The sequence below is a fragment of the Canis aureus genome, chromosome 25 (assembly GCF_053574225.1).
Source record: "Canis aureus isolate CA01 chromosome 25, VMU_Caureus_v.1.0, whole genome shotgun sequence".
Classification (NCBI taxonomy): Eukaryota; Metazoa; Chordata; class Mammalia; order Carnivora; family Canidae; genus Canis; species Canis aureus.
The window spans coordinates 37,803,439-37,822,598 of record NC_135635.1 but is presented as its reverse complement, the minus strand read 5'-3'; the positions used below and the strand labels follow the sequence as shown (position 1 = coordinate 37,822,598).

At 36.7% G+C, this 19,160-nt stretch overlaps 1 protein-coding gene across 6 annotated transcripts in view; it reads left to right on the top strand.

Moving 5' to 3' along the window:
• The window catches only part of KLRG1 (killer cell lectin like receptor G1), a 44,565-nt gene extending 26,721 nt beyond the window's left edge, over positions 1-17,844 (top strand). For all 6 annotated transcript variants that reach the window (XM_077871142.1, XM_077871139.1, XM_077871137.1 and 3 more), the window contains 2 exons: positions 16,306-16,406; positions 16,700-17,844. In XM_077871142.1, coding sequence (XP_077727268.1) covers positions 16,306-16,406; positions 16,700-16,811 — 213 coding nt within the window. In that variant the 3' untranslated portion in view covers positions 16,812-17,844. The remainder of the gene's footprint in view (positions 1-16,305; positions 16,407-16,699) is intronic.
• Positions 17,845-19,160: the final 1,316 nt, after the last annotated feature.

Sequence of the window (19,160 nt, the reverse complement as noted above, 5' to 3'; positions counted from 1 at the left end):
CTTCCTGTAAGCTTCTCAGATCCTTCCTGTCCACCCAGCAGTCTCCTGGAGGAGAGCTCTTTATTAATCCTAGAGCATCTCAAGGTAATATAAGGAATTGACATCCTGAATACAAAAATCAAATTCTAACTTGTCAATGTAAATAACATATTCAAAGAAAATAAATTCTAATTAGGTTTTTAGTGCTAATTGCATGCTGATTTTTGTGTGTTGATACTGTTTTATGTACTCTTTTTTGGTAGAATCAAGTCATAGAGAACAGTTTGTTAAGAATTAAGCTATTATAACATTGTATAGTGACAAATGCTAATTACTTTTGTAGCACAGCATGCCCAGATTTGTCCAATCACTATGTTGTACATCTGAAGCTAATGTGACATTGTGTGTAAACTGTTCTTCAGTTTTAAAAAAAAGGAATTCAGCTATATTAACATTCTTTGGAGAAATTCAGAGAGATAACTACTCTAAAGCTGTTGAGGAGAAAATAAAGTCCCTAAGTTTTACAACTTCCTATTTTAAGAAAAGATTACAGCATCTAGATTTCTTATTTTCTATCAAATGAGAAATTCCTTTGAAATTCTCCATAGAATCTAATTCCAAATCAGCCTGTCCCTGTGACTTCCTTTTCTTTTATGCCTTCCCCAAACTAGGTGGTAGAATGCATTGGGGTCTATTCATTAGATATATGAAATCTTGGTTTCATGGAATCTGATCATAATAGCCTCGCTTTCTGGGTCTTTTGCAGCAACTCCTATTCTCACTCTGCTGCAGTTGCCTCTGAAGACTTGAGCTGACCAAAGTCAATAGCAGAAGTGAGCAAAGAGCTTGAAACATTGCAGGGCAAATACTGATAAACAGAGTTGTGAGTCATAATGTAAGACTGTACCACAGAGGAGTGTGGTATAGTGTCTATTATAAATAAGGCCAGGTGATAATGAAAGCTAAGGAGGAAAAGAGCTAACGCACAGAATATCTGGGGCTTGTAGGTATTTCTGTTTCTCTGTGCTCCCCCAAAGGAATGGAGGGGTATTAGAGGAATGTCTTTCTATCTTTCTTTACTTTCCCTGAATCCTGCCTCTGCTGTTGAGTAAGCTGAACAGAGTTAGATTGGCTATATTGCCAAAACCAGTTTATTTTCTCATCACGGGGTCTTATGACCCCTTCTGACATTCCTGTGGAGTCTTTCTGGATTCTCTGGTCTAATTCTTTTTCTTGCCTCCAGCTTTTGTCAGATTCTATTAGAACCAGCTTGACTTATATCTGATCTCCTGAGCCTCTTGTTACTAGCATTGTTATTCTTTGGTTCTCAAGGCAAGATTTACATACTATTTTAAGGTATGCTTGATATTCTTAGTATCATACTTAGGACTAAACAGCTACCAAAAGAGCATATGAGTCTATTAAAATAGAAAGTTTTCTTTTTTTTATTTCTTTTTATTGGAGTTCAATTTGCCAACATATAGCATAAAATCCAGTGCTCATCCCATCAAGTGCCCCCCTCAGTGCCCGTCACCCAGTCACCCCAACCCCCCGCCCACCTCCCTTTCCACCACCCCTTGTTCGTTTCCCAGAGTTAGGAGTCTCTCATGTTCCATCACCCTCTCTGATATTTCCCACTCATTTTCCCTCCTTTCCCCTTTATTCCCTTTCACTATAAAATAGAAAGTTTTCAAATTGGCATTCCACTGGTAGAGAATACTGCTAGAGAATTAGTTTGTTATATGCCAGAGGCTATAAAGGTATGGGAAAGTATCTCTCTCATGCTGTTAAATAGTTATCTGTCAGTAGGATACATAAATGTAGCCCACTTCTTAGTTCAGTTACATCAAAATATAATAATAATAATAATAATAATAAATAATAATAATAATAATGAATAGGAAACTAATATATATGGAGCACCGACCATGTGCCAGGTATTTTATGTATATTATTCTCAATTTTCACAGCATATCCTATGAAACAGGATTCAACATCTCCATTTACTGATGAATGAGTGGTTAATGAACAAGAGTTAGTGACAAATGTAAGTCTACAAATCTGGCAGAGCTACATTTTTTTTTTTTTAAATTCAGAGCCAGATTTTAAACTATATCAGCCACGTATAGAAATATTGTACTTGTTGGCTTCCTGATACATCTTGTGCATGCTGAAAAACAAGACAACACTTCCTATTAATTGCCTTCTGTGGATTTTCTATTCTTTTTCTTTTGTTTTTGTTTTTGATGCCTTTTCTGTTCATGTTTAAAAAATTATTTGAAGTTGAAATCTGGAATGTACATTATAGGATTCTTGGGATTTAAATATATTTAAAAAGTAGTGAGATGCTCACTTATTATCTCTTTTTTCTTTCCTGGACTTAAATATTTATTTTATTTTTGAGAGAATAATAAGAAAATTGATGGGGTGCCTGGTGGCTCAGTCAGTTAAGTGTCTGCTTTTGGCTTAGTTCATGATCCCACTGTTCTGGGATCCAGCCTTGCTCAGGGGAGTTTGCTTCTTTCTCCCTCTCCCTCCCACCACTTGTGCTCTCTCTCTTACTTTCTCTCAAATAAATAAAATCTTTAAAAATAATTAATAACAAAATTAAAATTGAATCACTCCATTACTTTTTTAGTTTTTTATGACATCTACTCTATTGTTTCTCTTGTCCTTTGAATTTATCTTTAGATCTTTAGATATATTTAACTTCTTGATTTTTGTTGTCAGATTTTTCTATTAGGCTCAGTTCATTTAGGATATTAGCATTTGTTTTTGTTTAGTTTATTTTTTAGGCCCACTCCACTGCCCCAGAAACCAGTGCCCTTCTGCTCCCTCTCTTCTCTTAGCATTTGTTTGTTATAGTTGTTGGTTTGTTATTTTAAAATGTATGTTGACCAGAGAGTTCTCTGGAAAATACTTTGGTTTCTTTAAATCTATCACGATGCTCCTCACCCTGTAACATCTTTCTTCATTATCATGATGTGAGATTATATCATCGGACTCTTGTTTTAACAACCTCTCATTCAGCCTTAACCCATACTTAACTCTCTATCAGAGTTTATGACTTTGGGACTGTCCCAGTCTTCCTCCTGAACTTTTGATATTGGCTTTTCTTGTTTTTAGGATTTATATCTAAATATACTTAGGGCTTCCTTCTTTGGATACTGCAATACAGACATTACAGTAACATGGTTACTTTCCCCCATATTTTAAAGTAACAGAAAGGACTTTTTTTAATTTCTTTCAGATAGTCATGAGTTTGTTTTTACTACCTTGTGCACTAGCTATGTGAACTCGAGAAATTTTCTTAACCTCTTTGACTCTCAAGTTTCTCACGTGTAAAGTAGAGAAAATTCTTTCCAGTGTTCTTATGATATTAAATGAGAAAATCTGTGTGGGAGTTCCTTTAACGTAGTATGAATCACTTAATTTTAGTTTTTCTTCTTTTCCACTTTAATTCTCCTTGTTGCTCAAAATAAAGCCTAGAACCAAAATAACTTGCTTTATTCTTCTGTCTCCCAAGATATGAAATGCATGAAGTATATGTCATAAAATAAGTTATGACTTGTTGAATTGGGTATTTTCCTTATGAGGAAATCTGAAATATGTTAGAAGTTTCAAAGAAATGCCTGGAAACAGAGGGGGATGGTAGCAGAATTGTTTCACTCTGGAGGTACTTATTGTCTGATAATGTCTGTGTTTTTTTGTCACCCTTTCTTCATAAATAGATCAAAGCAGTGTCTGTGACCTTCACACCAAAGTGCAGGTGTGGTAAATAGGTTAAGATATCTCTCACTTCTTTTTTTTTAACATTTTGCAAAATTGTGGTAGAACATATGCATAACAAAATTTACCATTTCAACCATTTTCAAGTGTACAATTAAGTGGTCCCTGCAGGGAGCCCGCTTCTCCCTCTGCCTGTGTCTCTGCCTCTCTCTGTGTCTCTCATGAATAAATAAATAAAATCTTAAAAAAAAAAAGACAGTAAGACTGTCCATTGATAGATAAATGAATAAGCAAAATTGGTATATCCACATAATTGAATATTATTTAGCCATAAAAAGGAATGAAATTCTGATACATGCTACAGCATGAATTGACCTTAAAAACATGCTAAGTGAGGGACCCCTGGGTGGCTCAGCAGTTGAGCATCTGCCTTTGGTTCAAGACCTGATCCCAGAGTCCCAGGATCAAGTCCCACATCAGGCTCCCCTCAAAGAGCCTGCTTCCCCCTCTGCCTATGTAGGGAGCCTGATGTGAGACTCGATCCAGAACTCCAGAATCATGCCCTAAGCCGAAGGCAGACACTCAACTGCTAAGCCACCCAGGCGTCCCTCTCATTGTCTTTTAAAGAGAGTGTTCTGCACTGGGGGTTATTCTGTATGTTAGTAAATTGAACACCAATAAAAAATAAATTAAAAAAAATAAAATAAAAGAGATGATGGTTAAAAAAAAACAAAAAAAATAGAGAGAGTGTTCTGGTTTACACAGTAAGTCTTAATTGACTTTTAGTATTGTGCACATACACAAGATTATAAGGAACATTCATATCAATGTTAAACTCTAGAGATTTGTAGCCTGTCAAATTTTCCTTTGAAATCTCTTAATGTAGCTGCATGTTTTTATATGATAGTAATTACAGTTTGCATGCTATAAAGTATCAAAGTCTGAAAACATAGGATAAACCTATTTTTAAATAGTATGTTTGTTACATTTTCAAGTAATATGCTCAATATGTTTTTATTCAACCTAAAGATATATTTTCAGGCAAAATTCCTCTAAATTTAAAGATCTAGTTGATTTTTATGTTATGGGTGCTCTGTATTATATATATTTTTTCAAGTTAGTAACCACATCCATTGCTTTAAATACTTCACCTGGAAAGGTATCCGGAGATTGAAGAAAAAAATATTGATGATGTTATTAAAAAATATAACAGATACATTTATTTATTTATTATTATTATTTTTAAACATTTTATTTATTCATGAAAGACACAGAGAGAGAGAGAGAGACAGAGACATAGGCAGAGAGAGAAGCAGGCTCCATGCAGGGAGCCCGATGTGGGACTCAATCCTGGAATCCAGGATCACGCCCTGGGCTGAAGGCAGATGCTCAACTGCTGAGTCACCCAGATGTCCCCAGATACATTTATTTAAAACAGATATATTTATTAAAAAAATACAAGGGCATCAGGGTGGCTCAATCAGTTAAGTGTCTGCCTTCAGCTCAGGTGATGATCACAGGGTCCAGGGATTGAGCCCTACATCCTGCTCCCTGCTGCACAGAGCGTCTGCTTCTTCCTTTCTCTCTCCCTCTGCCTCTCCCCCTGCTTGTGCTCATGGTCTCCTTCTTTCTCTCAAAGAATTAAATACAATCTTTAAAAAAATACATTTATCCTATGTTTCTAGTTTTTTGGACACACTGTGTTTATATATTCTGCTTTTATTACCTAACATCATTTCATTCCTGTTTTTTCCAAACATTAAATTATTTTAGGTATTTATTTTTTAAAGTTCTGTATTATTCTATTATTGCTTATCTATTTTTCATATTTCTTTTTTCTTTTTTTCTTTTTTCTTTTATTTTATTTTTCATATTTCAAGATAAAGTTTTACTTATTTCTAATTGCTATGCAGTTATATGCATATTTTTATGACTTATTTTTCTTGAGGTTATTTTTTAGGATATAATTCCTAAGAATAGATGAGCCCAAGTAACTTTGAGATATTATTAATTTATTTCCATAGGAGTTGAAATAACTTAGATATATCCCACAAACCATCTTAGTTTAGAATTTTAAGGAGTATGTTCTATGCCTTAATAATATCTAAATTACAATTTAAAAATATTACTTGTAGAACCATGTCTATGTGTGTATAATGCATAAATATTGACCTAAAGTATGGCACTGAGTCATGCTGTATCTGATTTTATCTAAGTTCTGTCTCCATTTTGACTTTAGGTTTTGCATTTTTTTCTAAAATATGACTGAACATTACAAACTCTAAAGTAAATACTTTCATATATTTTCCTAGGTGGCGGGGTTACAGTAATAATCAAGAATTCTTGCTGTTAGGGTGCTTACATTTTAGTCAGAGGAAAGACAGACATCCACGAAGTAATTAACATGGTGATATATGCTTTGAAGAAAGTGAAACAGTAAATGTAGGTACTACTTTAGATTGGCCAAGGATGTTGGCCATCTAAGGAGGTAACATTGGAGCTGGGACCTAGGCCTGAATGACACCCATAGGAAAATCTAGGGAAAGGGTATTTCAGGCAGAGGGAAAAGCTATGTAAAGATCATAAAGTAAAAATGACCTTGGCATGTTAAAAGAACTGAAAGAAGGGTCATATGACTGGAAGCTAGTAAATGAATAAAATGGTTGGCAAGGTCTAGATCATGGAAAATCTTATAATATACATAGTAGAAACTTTATATTTTGTTCTGTGTGAAAGAGGAAACCATCAGAAAGTATTAATCAGGGGCACAATATGATCTTATTTATCACTAGAAGGGGAGAGCCTCATATATGAAAGCTTAGCACTGGGAGAGAAAATTTAGATGCTTATTCAATGCGGAGCCTTGGGTAAGCCTTTTGACCAAGGTGAACTTTTTTACTCCTCTGTAAAGAAGAGGATGATAAAACTTGTGCATCTTTCAGGGTTTTTTTTTTTTTTTAAAGCTTCAAGTTTGTATTTAAATTCTAATTAGTTAACACATATGGTAAAATTGGTTTCAGGTATAGAATTTAGTGATTCATCACTTACACATAACACCCAGTGCTCATCACAAGTGCCCTCCTTAATACCCATCACCTACTAGCCTATTCCTCACTCATCTATCTCCATCAACCCTCTGTTTTCTATTGTTGAGTCTTTTATGCTTTGTTTCTCTCTCTCTCTTTGCTTCCCCTATGTCCATCCGTTTTGTTTTTTAAATTCCATATATGAGTGAAATCATACGGTATTTGTCTTTCTCTGACTGACTTATTTTGCTTAGCATAATACCCTCTAGTTCCATCCATGTTATTGCAAATGGCAAGATTTCATTCTTTTTGATGGCTGAGTAATATTCCTATTATATATGTGAATATGTATATTCATATAAACATGAGTATCATTTATATATATATAAATATATATATATATAAGCACACACACACCCCACCTCTTCTTTATCCATTCATCAGCTGATGGACATTTGGGTTCTTTCCATAATTTGGCTATTGTTGATAATGCTGGTATAAACATCAGTGTGCATGTGCACACTTTGAATCAGCATTTTTGTAACCTTGGGTAAATACCTGGTAGTGCAATTGCTGGGTCATAGGGTAGTACTATTTTTAACTTTTTGGGGACAATCCATACTGCTTTCAAAGTGGCTACAGTAGTTATTGGTGGGTTTGCATTCCCACCAACAGTCCAAGAGGGTTCCCCGTTTTCCACATTCTCATCATCATTTGTTGTTTACCATGTTGTTAATTTTAGCCATTCTGACTGGTGTGCAGTGGTATCTCATCATGGTTTTGATTTGTATATCCCTGATGATGAGTGATATTGAACATCTGTTCATGTGTCTCTTAGACATCTGGATGTTTTCTTTGGAAAAATGTCTATTCAAGTCTTCTGGCATTTTCTTAACTGGATTATTTGTTTTTTGGGTGTTAAATTTGATAAGTTCTTTATAGATTTTGGATACTAACCCTTTATCAGATATGTCATTTGTGGGGTGCCTGGGTGGCTCAGTCAGTTAGGCAAATGCCTTTAGCTCAGATCATGATCCCAGGTTTCTGGGATGGAGCCCTACATGGGGCCTGCTCAGTGGGGAGCCTGCTTCCTTTCCCTCTCCCACTGCCTGTTGCTCCCCTCTCGTTGTACTTTTTCTCTGTTAAAGAAAGAGAAAGAAAGAAAGAAAGAAAGAAAGAAAGAAAGAAAGAAAGAAAGAAAGAAAGAAAGAAAGAAAGACTAAAAAAAAAAGATACATCATTTTCAAATCTTCTCCCATTGTATAGGTCATCATTCAGTTTTATTGATTGTTTCTTTCACTATGCAGAAGCTTTTTATCCTGATGAAGTCCCAATAGTTCATTTTTGCCTTTGTTTCCCTTGCTTCTGGAGATGTCTCTAGTAAGAAGTTGTGTGGCTGAGATCAAAGAGGTGGCTGCCTGTATTCTTTTCTAGGATTTTGATGGTTTCCTGTCTCACATTTAGGTCTTCCATCCATTTTGAATTTATTTTTGTGTATGAAGTAGGAATGTGGTCCAATTTCATTCTTCTGCATATTGCTGTCCAGTTTTCCCAACACCGTTTGTTGAAGAGACTGTCTTGATTTCTCTTTCTGCTGCTTCATTATTGGTGTATAGAAGTGCAACAGATTTCTACACATTGATTTTATATCTTTGCTGAATTTGTGTATCAATTCTAGTAATTTTTTGGTGGAATCTTTTGGGTTTTCTACAAAGTATCATGTCATCTGTGGGTAGTGAGAGTTTGACTCTTCTTTGCCAATTTGGATGCCTTTTATTTCTTTTTTTGTCTATTTGCTGAGGCTAGGACTTCTAGTACTATGTTAAATAATGATAGTGGGAGTGGACATCCCTGTCTTATTCCTGACTACAGAATAAAAGCTCTCAGTTTTTCCTCATTCAGGATGATATTAGCTGCAGGTCTTTCATATATGGTTTTTATGATATTGAGGTATGTTCCATCTATCCCTACTTTGTTGAGGGTTTTTTTTTTTATCAAGAATAAGAATAGATGTTGTATTTTGTCAAATGCTTTTTCTGCATCCACTGAGAGGATCATATGGTTCTTATCCTTTATTTTATTAATGTGGCATGTCATGTTGATTGATTTGCGAGTATTGAACCACCCCTAAAGCCCAGGAATAAGTCCTACTTGATTGTGGTGAATAATCTTTTAATGTACTATTGGATTCCACTTGGTAGTATCTTGTTGAGAATTTTTGCATCAATATTCATCAGGGATATTGGCCTATAACTCTCCTTTTTAGTTTCAGAATCAAGCTAATGCTGGCCTCATAGAATGAATGTGGAAGTTTTCCTTCCATTTCTATTTTTTGGGGCAGTTTGAGAAGAATAGGTGTTTACTCTTCTTTAGATGTCTGGTAAAATACCTCTGGGAAGCCACCTGGCCCTGACTTTTGTTTGTCAGGAGATTTTTGATTAATGATTCAATTTCTTTGTTGGTTATGGGTTTAACTCAAATTTGCTAGTTCTTCCTGTTTCAGTTTTGGTAGTTTTATGTTTCTAGGAATTTATCCATTTCTTCCAGATTGCTCAGTTTGTTGACATATAATTTTTTTGATATGCTTTTATAATTGTTTGTATTTCTGTGGTGTTGATTGTGATCTCTCCTTTTTGACTTGTGATTTTATTTATTTGGGTTCTTTCTCTCTTCTTTTCGATAAGTCTGAATAGGGGTTTATCAATTTGATTAATTCTTTCAAAGAACCAGCTCTTAGTATTTTTGATCTGTGGTACTGTTTTTGCACCAAAGGCAGGTGCCAAACCATTGAACCATCCAGGCATCCCTCAATGAGTTTCTTTATGTTTGTTATTAATTGATTTATATATTTGGGTGCTCCCAAGTTGGGGCATAAATATTTACAATTGTTAGATCTTCTTGTTGGATAAACCTCTTACTTATGATATAATGCTCTTTTTTATCTCTTGTTACAGACTTTGGTTTAAAATCTGGTTTGTCTGATATAAATAAGTATGGCTACTTTGGCTTTCTTTTGACATCCATTGGCATGATATATGGTTCTCTATACCCTCACTTTCAATCTGGAGGTGTCATTACACTCGTTTAAAATGAGTCTCTTGTAAGCAATATATAGATAGGTCTTGATTTTTTAATCCATTCTGATACCCTATATCTTTTGATTGGAGCATTTAGTCCACCTCCATTCAGAGTAATTATTGATAGATAAGAATTTAGTGCCATATTATTACCTGTAAAGTTGCTATTTCTGGAGATTTTCTCTGTTCCTGTCTAGTCTTTGTTGCTTTTGGTCTTTCTTTCCCACTTAAAGGGCCCCCTTTAATATTTCTTGCAGGGCTGGTTTAGTAGTCATGAACTCTTTGACTTTTTGTCTGGGAAGATCTTTATCTATTCTTCTAATGATAGCTTCATCAGGTAAAGTATTCTTGGCTGCATATTTTTCCCATTCAGCATGTTGAATACATCATGCCACTCTCTTGTGGCCTGCCAGGTTTTTGTGGAGAGAGCTACTGCTAACCTGATTTATCTTCCCTTATAGGTTAGGGATTTCTTTACCCTTACTACTTTCAGGATTCTTTCCTTATCTCTATATACTGCAAATTGTACTATGACATATCTTGGTGTTGGTCAGCTTTTGTTGAATTTGGTGAGAGTTTCAGTTTCCTGTGCTTCCTGGACTTGAATGACTGTCTCCTTCCCCAGATTAGGGAAGTTTTCAACTATAATTTGTTTAGATAAACTTTCTGCCCCCCCTTCCCTCTCTTCTTATTCTGGGACTCCTATGATATGAATTTTATTGTCCTTTATGGAGTCGCTGAGTTTCGTGAGTCTACATTTGTGATCCAATACTTTTTTCCCCTCTTATTTTCCGCTTCATTATTTTCCATAATTATGTCTCTGTATCACTGATTCATTCCTCTGCTTTGTCCATCCTTGTCATTGCATATAGTCAATTTTGCATCTCAGCTATAGCATTTTTTATTTTGGCCTGACGAGTTTTTAGTTCTTTTATCTCTGCAGAAAGAGATTCTCTGGTGTCGTCTATGCTTTTCTCAAGCCCAGCTAGTATCATCATGATTGTTGTTTTAAATTCTAGTCCAGGCATGTTTGCATTTGTTTTGATTAGTTCCCTGGTTATCACTTCTTGTTCTTTCTTTCTGAGTGAATTCCTCTGTCTTGTCATTTTGTGTAGGTCGCTGTTTTTGTGTATGTTAGGAAAGCCTGTTATGTTTCATGCTCCTGAAAGTAATGGCTATATTAAGAAGAGGTCCTATACTGTCTAGGGCCTGGTGCTTTTTTTTTTTTTAAGATTTATTTATTTATTTATTCATGAGAGACACATAGAGAGAGAGGCAGAGACATAGGCAGAGGGAGAAGCAGGCTCCTCGCAGGGAGCCTGATGTGGGACTTGATCCAGGATCCCGGGATCATGCCCTGAGCCAAAGGCAGATGCTCAACCACTGAGGCATCCCAGGCCTGGTGCTTTGGAAATGTTTCAGCGTGTGCACTGTGCTGTTGTGTTTTGGCTGCTCCTTCCTTCAAGTCAGTCCTCTGCTGAGTTTCTCCTTGCCTGCAGTAGGGAGTGTTTGGACCTTGTCCACAGTGCGGCAAGTTTTAAAGTTTTAACTAGGTGTGTTTTGGTCTGCTTTTAAAGGGGCTAGATCTTATTTCCCCTAGAGCTGGAGCTTTGCAGCACTTCTATGGTCAATAGACTTGGTGTGTGAGGGGTTTGTGCTGGTCTTCTGGGGGAAGAGCCTGCTGTGCTGGTTGTCAGGCTGACTTACCCTAGTAAAGATGCACCTATAGGGTGCAGGGAGGCAGAGCCTGCCACTGTTCAGGAAGCCCTCACAGAGCAAACAGTCTCTCCTCTTGTATTACTGGTTTCCGTCAGATATCTGCCTTCACCCTGTCTGTGGCCAACCCATCTGCCCACCCCATGGCATGGTACTTCTGTGTTTTATCCCAGGTTTATGGCTGGGTTTCAAAACTCCAAATTTTAGGAGCCCCAGCAGCACAGATCACATGGTGCTGATCCTCTGGGGGAAGGTCTTGCCACACTGCAGTTGGTGCCCTTTAGTCCCAGAAAAGTAGTCACATGATTGCACAGTGGCTTGGAGTTTATGGTAAAGCTCAGCAAAAGCCAGCATCAAGATTTGCTGCCCTCAGCAGGTGTCTCTGTTCCTGTGCTAATGAACAGAGCAGCACAGTGGTGCCCACCAGCTCTTTTGTCCCCTGAGAGGCTGAGCCTCCTTTCCCAAATGCACTCCAAGAAGAGGAACTGTCTCTTCCGATGCAACCAAGGGGATCCTCAAACCATGCTGTCTGGTCCCAGGTCTTTGCTTTCCTTCCCCATAGAAGCACTGTTATGGCCGACAGGCTCCACTGGTGGCTAATGGACTTCTGAAGCTTCAGACTTTGGGCTTCCCTGATTGTAAAAACTTAAGATGGTCAGTGGCTCTAGTTTTCCCAGTCAGTGGTTTAGGGGAAGTGTTTCTCTTGTGCAATTCCCTGTGTACTACTTTCTCTTTCTCACTTTCTTGTCTCTTTCTCTCTCTCCAAGATCAAGGCTCCATCTCCTCTGAAGCACCTGCATTTCTTTTCTCCCCAGAATCATGTTTCTGTGCTTCCTACATCCCCTGGTGTGGTTTCTTTTCTTCCTCTAGTTCTGCAGTTTGTTCTCTTAGCATTCAGATCAATTTCTTGGGTATTTAGAATGATTTGATATTTATCTAGCTGTGTTTATGGCACGAGGCAAATCTAGGGTCCCCTTCTGCTCCACCATGTTAATTAGGGTTTTATTTTATAACTGGAAAAAAAAGCCTTGAGAATATCTGAACTAAGTCCTCTTAAGAAAATTAAGGCTAAGCCAGATTAAGCAATTTTTTAATCCTCAGATAGTGGTGAAGAGTTAGTGATAGATGGCAGTATATTGTTTTTGTTTTGTTTTCCTAAATGCCATACTTTTCAGATGAAGTTAGGAATGGATACAAAGGTATTTTGAAAACCTTAATGTAAAACAAATATAAGACATAATTGTTTTCAGGATACCCTATCTTGAGAGAACAAAGCTATAACAGGAGATAGATTATTTGGGAAGGAAGTATTGATACGCAAGTTTTACAGATTTTTCAAATGTTTCATTTAGAAGCCACTGCAACCATGTTTCTTCCATGGAAACTAAGATTGAAATTCAATGAAGAGAAAATAGAAGTAATTCTAAAATGGGAAGTAGCATGAAAGACTTGTTCTTTCTGTTATGGACTACATGTTCGTGCTTTCCAAAATTCATATATTGAAATCCTGATCCTCAACGTGGTGGCATATGAAGATGTGGTCCTTGGGAAATTAGATCATGAGGGTGGGTCCCTCATGATGGGATTAATACCCTTATAAGAGGAGACATGAGAGCGCTTGTCTCTCTTCTCTCTGCCATGTGAGGATACAATGAGAAGATGGTCATCTGCAAATCAGGAAGTAAGCTCTCACCAGATACCAGATCTGTCAGAAACTTGATCTTGAATGTCCCAGCCTTCAGAATTCTGGGAATTAAGTGCCCATAGTTTAAGTCACCCAGTCTATGGTAATTTGTTATAGCAGCCAGAACTAAGACATCCTCTTTTAATGTCTTTCCTGGGAATGCAAAGAAGCTTTATGCTTCTCTTTACTTTAGGAGAAATTCTTTATTCATACCAATGATAGTCTCCTTTTCATACCAATGATAGTCTCCAAGTAAGTAAAGGAAACTAGTCCAGACATAGTTAAGAGAAAAGTCCTTGAATTCTTATCCTTTGGTAACCATCTTCCAATAAAAACAATGTAAAAACTAATATCTTAGTGGTTGCTGGATAAAAAAAAGAGTATTTTCTTCAAAAAGTATTCAACTAAAAAAAATAATAATTAGAAAAAAATAAAAGCACAATAGGATGTTATGAACAACAACAAAAAAAAGTATTCAACTAATTAAGCCATTATTAGAAATTATTGATATGTTTAAATGAACAAAAATGTATAATGTTAGAGGAAAATTAGGAAGTTTAAAAACATTTTTTCCTGAAACTTGAAGAAAGCAGTAATTTTCTTTGATTTTTCAAAAACCTCTAGAGGAGGTTTTTCAGATGGCCTGAGGAGTTCCAAGAGTACTCTGCCATGTTGGGTCTTCCTCGCCCAGCCTCGGTTTTAGGATATCTAACTTTGGATATAATGAGAGACAAATGTGATGTTTTAGCTTTAGTAGATATCCTTATTCATATGTCAGCCTGATCTGTGGCAACACTGGGACCCCAAGAAAGTAAATAATATTGGAATCTAATGTTCTAATATAAGTGTAAGCTGTCTTCTTGGTGTGTTTCATCAAATAGAATGTAGTCTCTTAGCTGAATGTGCATGTTTCTTGACATTTTCTAGGAGTCTCATGATTTTTTCAGAGCTAGAGAAGCACAGTTTATTTTATTTTATTTTATTTTAAAAAATTTTTTATTTTTTAAGTAATTTGTACACCCAATGAGGGACTCAAATTTATAATCCTGAGATGAAGAGTTGCATGCTTTACAGACTGAGCCAGCCAGATGCTCTGAGAAAGCATAGTTTAAAGAGAAGTAGGTTGCAGAGAGATGGACTAAGTAGAGACAAGGCCTTGGGTACTAGGGGAAGACGTTGGGTTCTAGTCCAAGTCTTACCACTAAATTACTGTGGATTAACATATATCACTGCTATTTTTTGAGTTTCCATTCCTCCAAACAATAATTTTAGAGAGTGAGAAGAGAGATCAAAACAAGTTCACCGAATTTGAGAATACAATGCTCTCATGATGGCCACTGCCAAATGAAATGCCTGGTTATCTCAAAGCATTAATGTAGGGAGGAGGCTTGAGACAAATGGTCAGGAAGTATATGATCACAGAAACAAATTATGGCCTTTTTCAAATTATGGCCTTGATCTATCATGTCAAACTCTAACTCAGAGAAAACCAAACCAACCAGGCAACCAAACAAAACAATTAACATACAGGATTCCTGGGAACAACATAGGAAGAACGGGGATATAATTTAGATGCTTTCTTATTTTCCTTTTTTCTTTCCATAAGGGATTTACAGTGACATCCAGGGTTAAGAATAAGAAGTATTGAGAAGATGCCAGGCATTAATTATCTCATTAATTATACATACAGTATTTGCTGGACACACAGAGACATCAGTTATTAAATGTTCACAAATGCTACTGTACATGTGCATACTTACCTACCACTTGTAACCCAAGGGTTTTGGTATCTGTTAAGACACATATGGATACCTCTAAACATTCATTTGTACTCTGAAACATATACAAATAGTGAGCTTCTTATTTTATATGTAAGTATTTTCCATCAATATGTTGATCTTCAGACTTACAGTTTTATCCTTCTTACTCATGAACAAACACATTACTTGTTAACATTAACATCACATTGAAAATTCAGCATCACAAGAAAAGTCTCTGCTATGAAAGCAATTTTCAAAGCTGAGGTGATGTTTATTGTAAACACCAAATCCTACCACAGAATTAATCTTCTGGGATTTATCCTTTATTTTATTCCAGTTACTGAGGCAATTGCCTTAGAGTATAAACTCCTTCATTTGAATGTCAGACTCTACAGAGCAAAGAATCTGTTATCTCTCTTCTAGTGGTAGCATAGAACATAGAGGTGCAGACAGCTTAACTTTATTTTATGCTTGCTTCCCTAAGAACTGTTTTTGTTTTTCTTGTCATATTCAAGATTGATGAGAACGTGGAAAATGGGAGTGTAGTACTGGGAAAAAAACAAGAATATTGCTACAGACTTAATAATAACTTATGTATTAAATGATAATGAGAAAGATGACTGCTTCTATAGTGGTATTTAGCTTTTTTTCTGTAAAAGTTATTTGAATATTTACTAAGTACTTCATCTAATCAAGGAGGAACTTACAACGGAAAGCAGAGATGTAATATTTATCTATCTTTCACATTATAAAAATGCAATTATAGATAGAAAGTTCAATTCTAGGAAATATTCCACTCTGCAATGCATCTCTAGAATTAGAGTTTAAAAGAGAGATTAAGTTATTTGGACTAGGAGGTGGTTTTAATCAGCTTAAACTGCTAACCAAAGTATCACTAGGTGGCTTATACCACAGACATTTATGTCTGACAGTTCTGGAAGCTGGGAAGTCCAAGATCAAGGTGTTGACGGGTTCAGTTGCTGGTGAGAACCTTCTTTGTGGCTTGCAGACAGCTACCCTCTGGTTGTATTCCCTCCTGAAGAGGGAGGTTGAACTGGGGTCTCTTCTCACAAGGGCAGTAATCCCATCATTAATGAGGGGTTCATGACCTCATCTAAACCTAGTTACCTTCCAAAGGCCCCACCCCAGTTACCATCATGTTAGAGGTTAGAGCTTCAACATATGAATTGTGGGGAGAAATGAACATTCAGTCCATAATAATGGTAATGAGAGGGAGTGTAAGGAATAATTATTTGATCATGACACTGAATCTCTTCTTTGGTTTTCTACATTCTCTTAACCTTTTTTTTTATCATCTTCAATCTCTCCATTAGAGCCTGCTTAAAAATTTCCTCAGAAAGGACTACTACTGGATTGGTCTCAGGAACAGTTCTGGTTGGAGGTGGGAAGATGGATCAGCCTTAAACCACTCAAGGTAAGGGGATTCAAAACAAGGGGGGAAGAAAGAGAGAAGGGGAAGAGAAATGATATGACTGGGGAAATAGATCAAGGATAAGAGATGGAGAGGAGAGGAAAAGGTAAGAAAATGAACTAGGGAACATGGGAGGAAATGAATGACGGATGAGAGCCAAAAAAAAAAAAAAAAAAAAAAAAAGATGACATTTTAAAGAGAGGCTCATGAACAGGCTCTGTTTTTATGCCTTCATGCCTTGCAGCTCCTTTATTCTCATGTTCCCTTAAGTGATTGACTTTTCTGATTTCTTACAGTATTCTCTCAAACAGCTTGATACAGAAGTGTGGTACCTTCAGCGAAGCTGGTCTCCGAGCCTCTAGCTGTGAAGTTCTTTTGCCGTGGGTCTGCAAGAGGGTCAGACGTTGATGGGTTGGATCTGTCATAAGGCTCCCTAGAAAGAGGGAGCAGGCCTCTGAGTGATGGCAGAGCCATGAGTGTGTATTTTGTGAATGCTGAACCTTCTAGGACATGGCATTTGATGTAAGATTAGCGCAATGTCCCTAGGATTGATGGTGTATTGCTGGACTCCCTTTGAGTGTTTGGATATTATGTTAACAGTTTAAAGATCAGATCTAGGGACATTTGTGAAATAAAACTTTTTTTTTAGTACTTTTCACTCTAGTGACTGATGCTGCCTCCTTCACCCCATTCCCACTATCTCTGTCAAAAATGTACCTTTCCTCTATGTTATGATCTGATCTGATATAATCCATACAGATATATATACTATTGCTAATGTGTTACAGGGCTTTAATGTGTGCTAGTGGGTTCGCATGTTACTTATTCTTGATAATATATTTTTATCCTAATGGTGGCACTTCACAGATAAAGCTGTATCCTGAAGGATAATGCTGATTGTGAGAATATGAATTGTAGAAAGTGGATGAGAACAGGGTGGTGCTTTCTGCTTCTTAACCCTTCACCACCTAAAGACCTGGCCTTGGCTGAATTTAATTTTTCTGGGTGTGCATAGACATGATGGAATAAATTCATATATGACCATATTGTTTCTATGTTGTGAACGTGTGATTTGCTTGTTAATTTCACAATGGTGGTCAATCTGAGGAAAGTTTACTGAAGCCATTTATGTGCTTGATTCTGCAATTATTTTAGGCACAAATGCCTCAAAAATGAGAAGAACTTTATTATTTCTGTTAAGTGGAGTTTGGACATAGATAAGTAGGGAGTACTGTTTAAAAGATACAGGAGGCAGCACTGAGGGGGACCATCATTCTGTTGATGACACTGGATTATAGCGTCTCATCTTTTTCTAACAGTTGGTTTTTTTTTTTTTAGGAACATGGACTATATCTTATCCACCACTGTATCCCACACACCTAAAGTAGTGCTTGTATTAGTGAAGACTAAATGAATGTATGAATAAAAAATTTAAACCATTCTTATTCTGTTTTTTTTTTCTTTCTGTTAGCCTGTGAGTTAACTAGAGGAATTAAGGGCAAGAAATACAATATTTTCTGATCCTTCCTAACCCCACCCATGTGTGCATTCAATAGCTACCTCTAAAAAGGCAAAGAACCAGTTTCATCTAGATGTGATGTTCTCAGAAGGAAGTGGTGGAAACAAACTCAACAAACTCCAATCTCGTCATGATTTCTTACCTTTGGCTCTGGGACTTCAGGGTGTATCTTGATCATAAATGTGATGGTAGTGATTCCCACGTGGTTAAGGATGTAATGATAATGATTCCACTTGGGCCATGGCTTGGCTGCTACAGCATGCACAATCTCATTTACCTATTCAAAGAGAAACAGAGGAGGATGCTACACTCCTGAACTCTCCCCTGAGCAAGTAGCTTGTGGGCAGCTCTTTTCTGTGGCCCAATGCAGGACTCCATCCCCAGACCAGGATCACTTCCTGAGCCAAAGGCAGATGTTCAATCGCTGAGCTACCCAGGCATCCCCAGTTCAGTCTTTTTGCAAGGACTTCTCACCACCTATCATAATTGGGTCTAGTTCTTCACTCTTCTTTCTCCCTTTAGGATGTTACAGTAGAAATAACTTATCTCCTACTTATTTATGTATTCCCTGGACTAACTCATTAGGGGCCAGGATCAGTTATTTATTTATTAATTAAAAAGATTTATTTATTTATTTATGAGAGACACACACAGAGAGAGGCAGAGACACAGGCAGAGGGAGAAACAAGCCCCATTCAGGAAGCCCCATGTGGGGCTTGATCCCGGGTCTCCAGGATCACACCCTGGGCCAAAGGTGGCACTAAACTGCTGAGCCACCCGGGCTGCCCCAGGATCAGTTATTAACTCAGCTTTTCTACCTTGCCTAGTGAAATAATGTTTATTTATTTTTGTGTATGGTGCAAGAAAGCGGTCCACTTTAATTCTTTTGCATTCAGCTGACCAGTTTTCCTATGCCATTAAAAAACAATTCAGATATTTTATTCAAAGGTTTTCAAAAGAGAGAAAACCGAAAAAACTAACAATCTGATCAAATGTACAACTCATAAATGTCTGTTGGCATTTAGCAACAAGTCTTAGGAAAGAAAACTACAGTTTTCTTTAATCAGGCAAATAAGTTACCACTACCAAGTTTGTGGCACTAGTAAAACAAAAAACGAACTCTCTTGATCATATAGATATCTCTATGAAAATCTTTTTTTTCAGTCTGTAAAAAAGGTCCTTCTTCATGAATGAACTTATAAAATAATTTAATGGCTGTCTACTATGTGATGTATAAC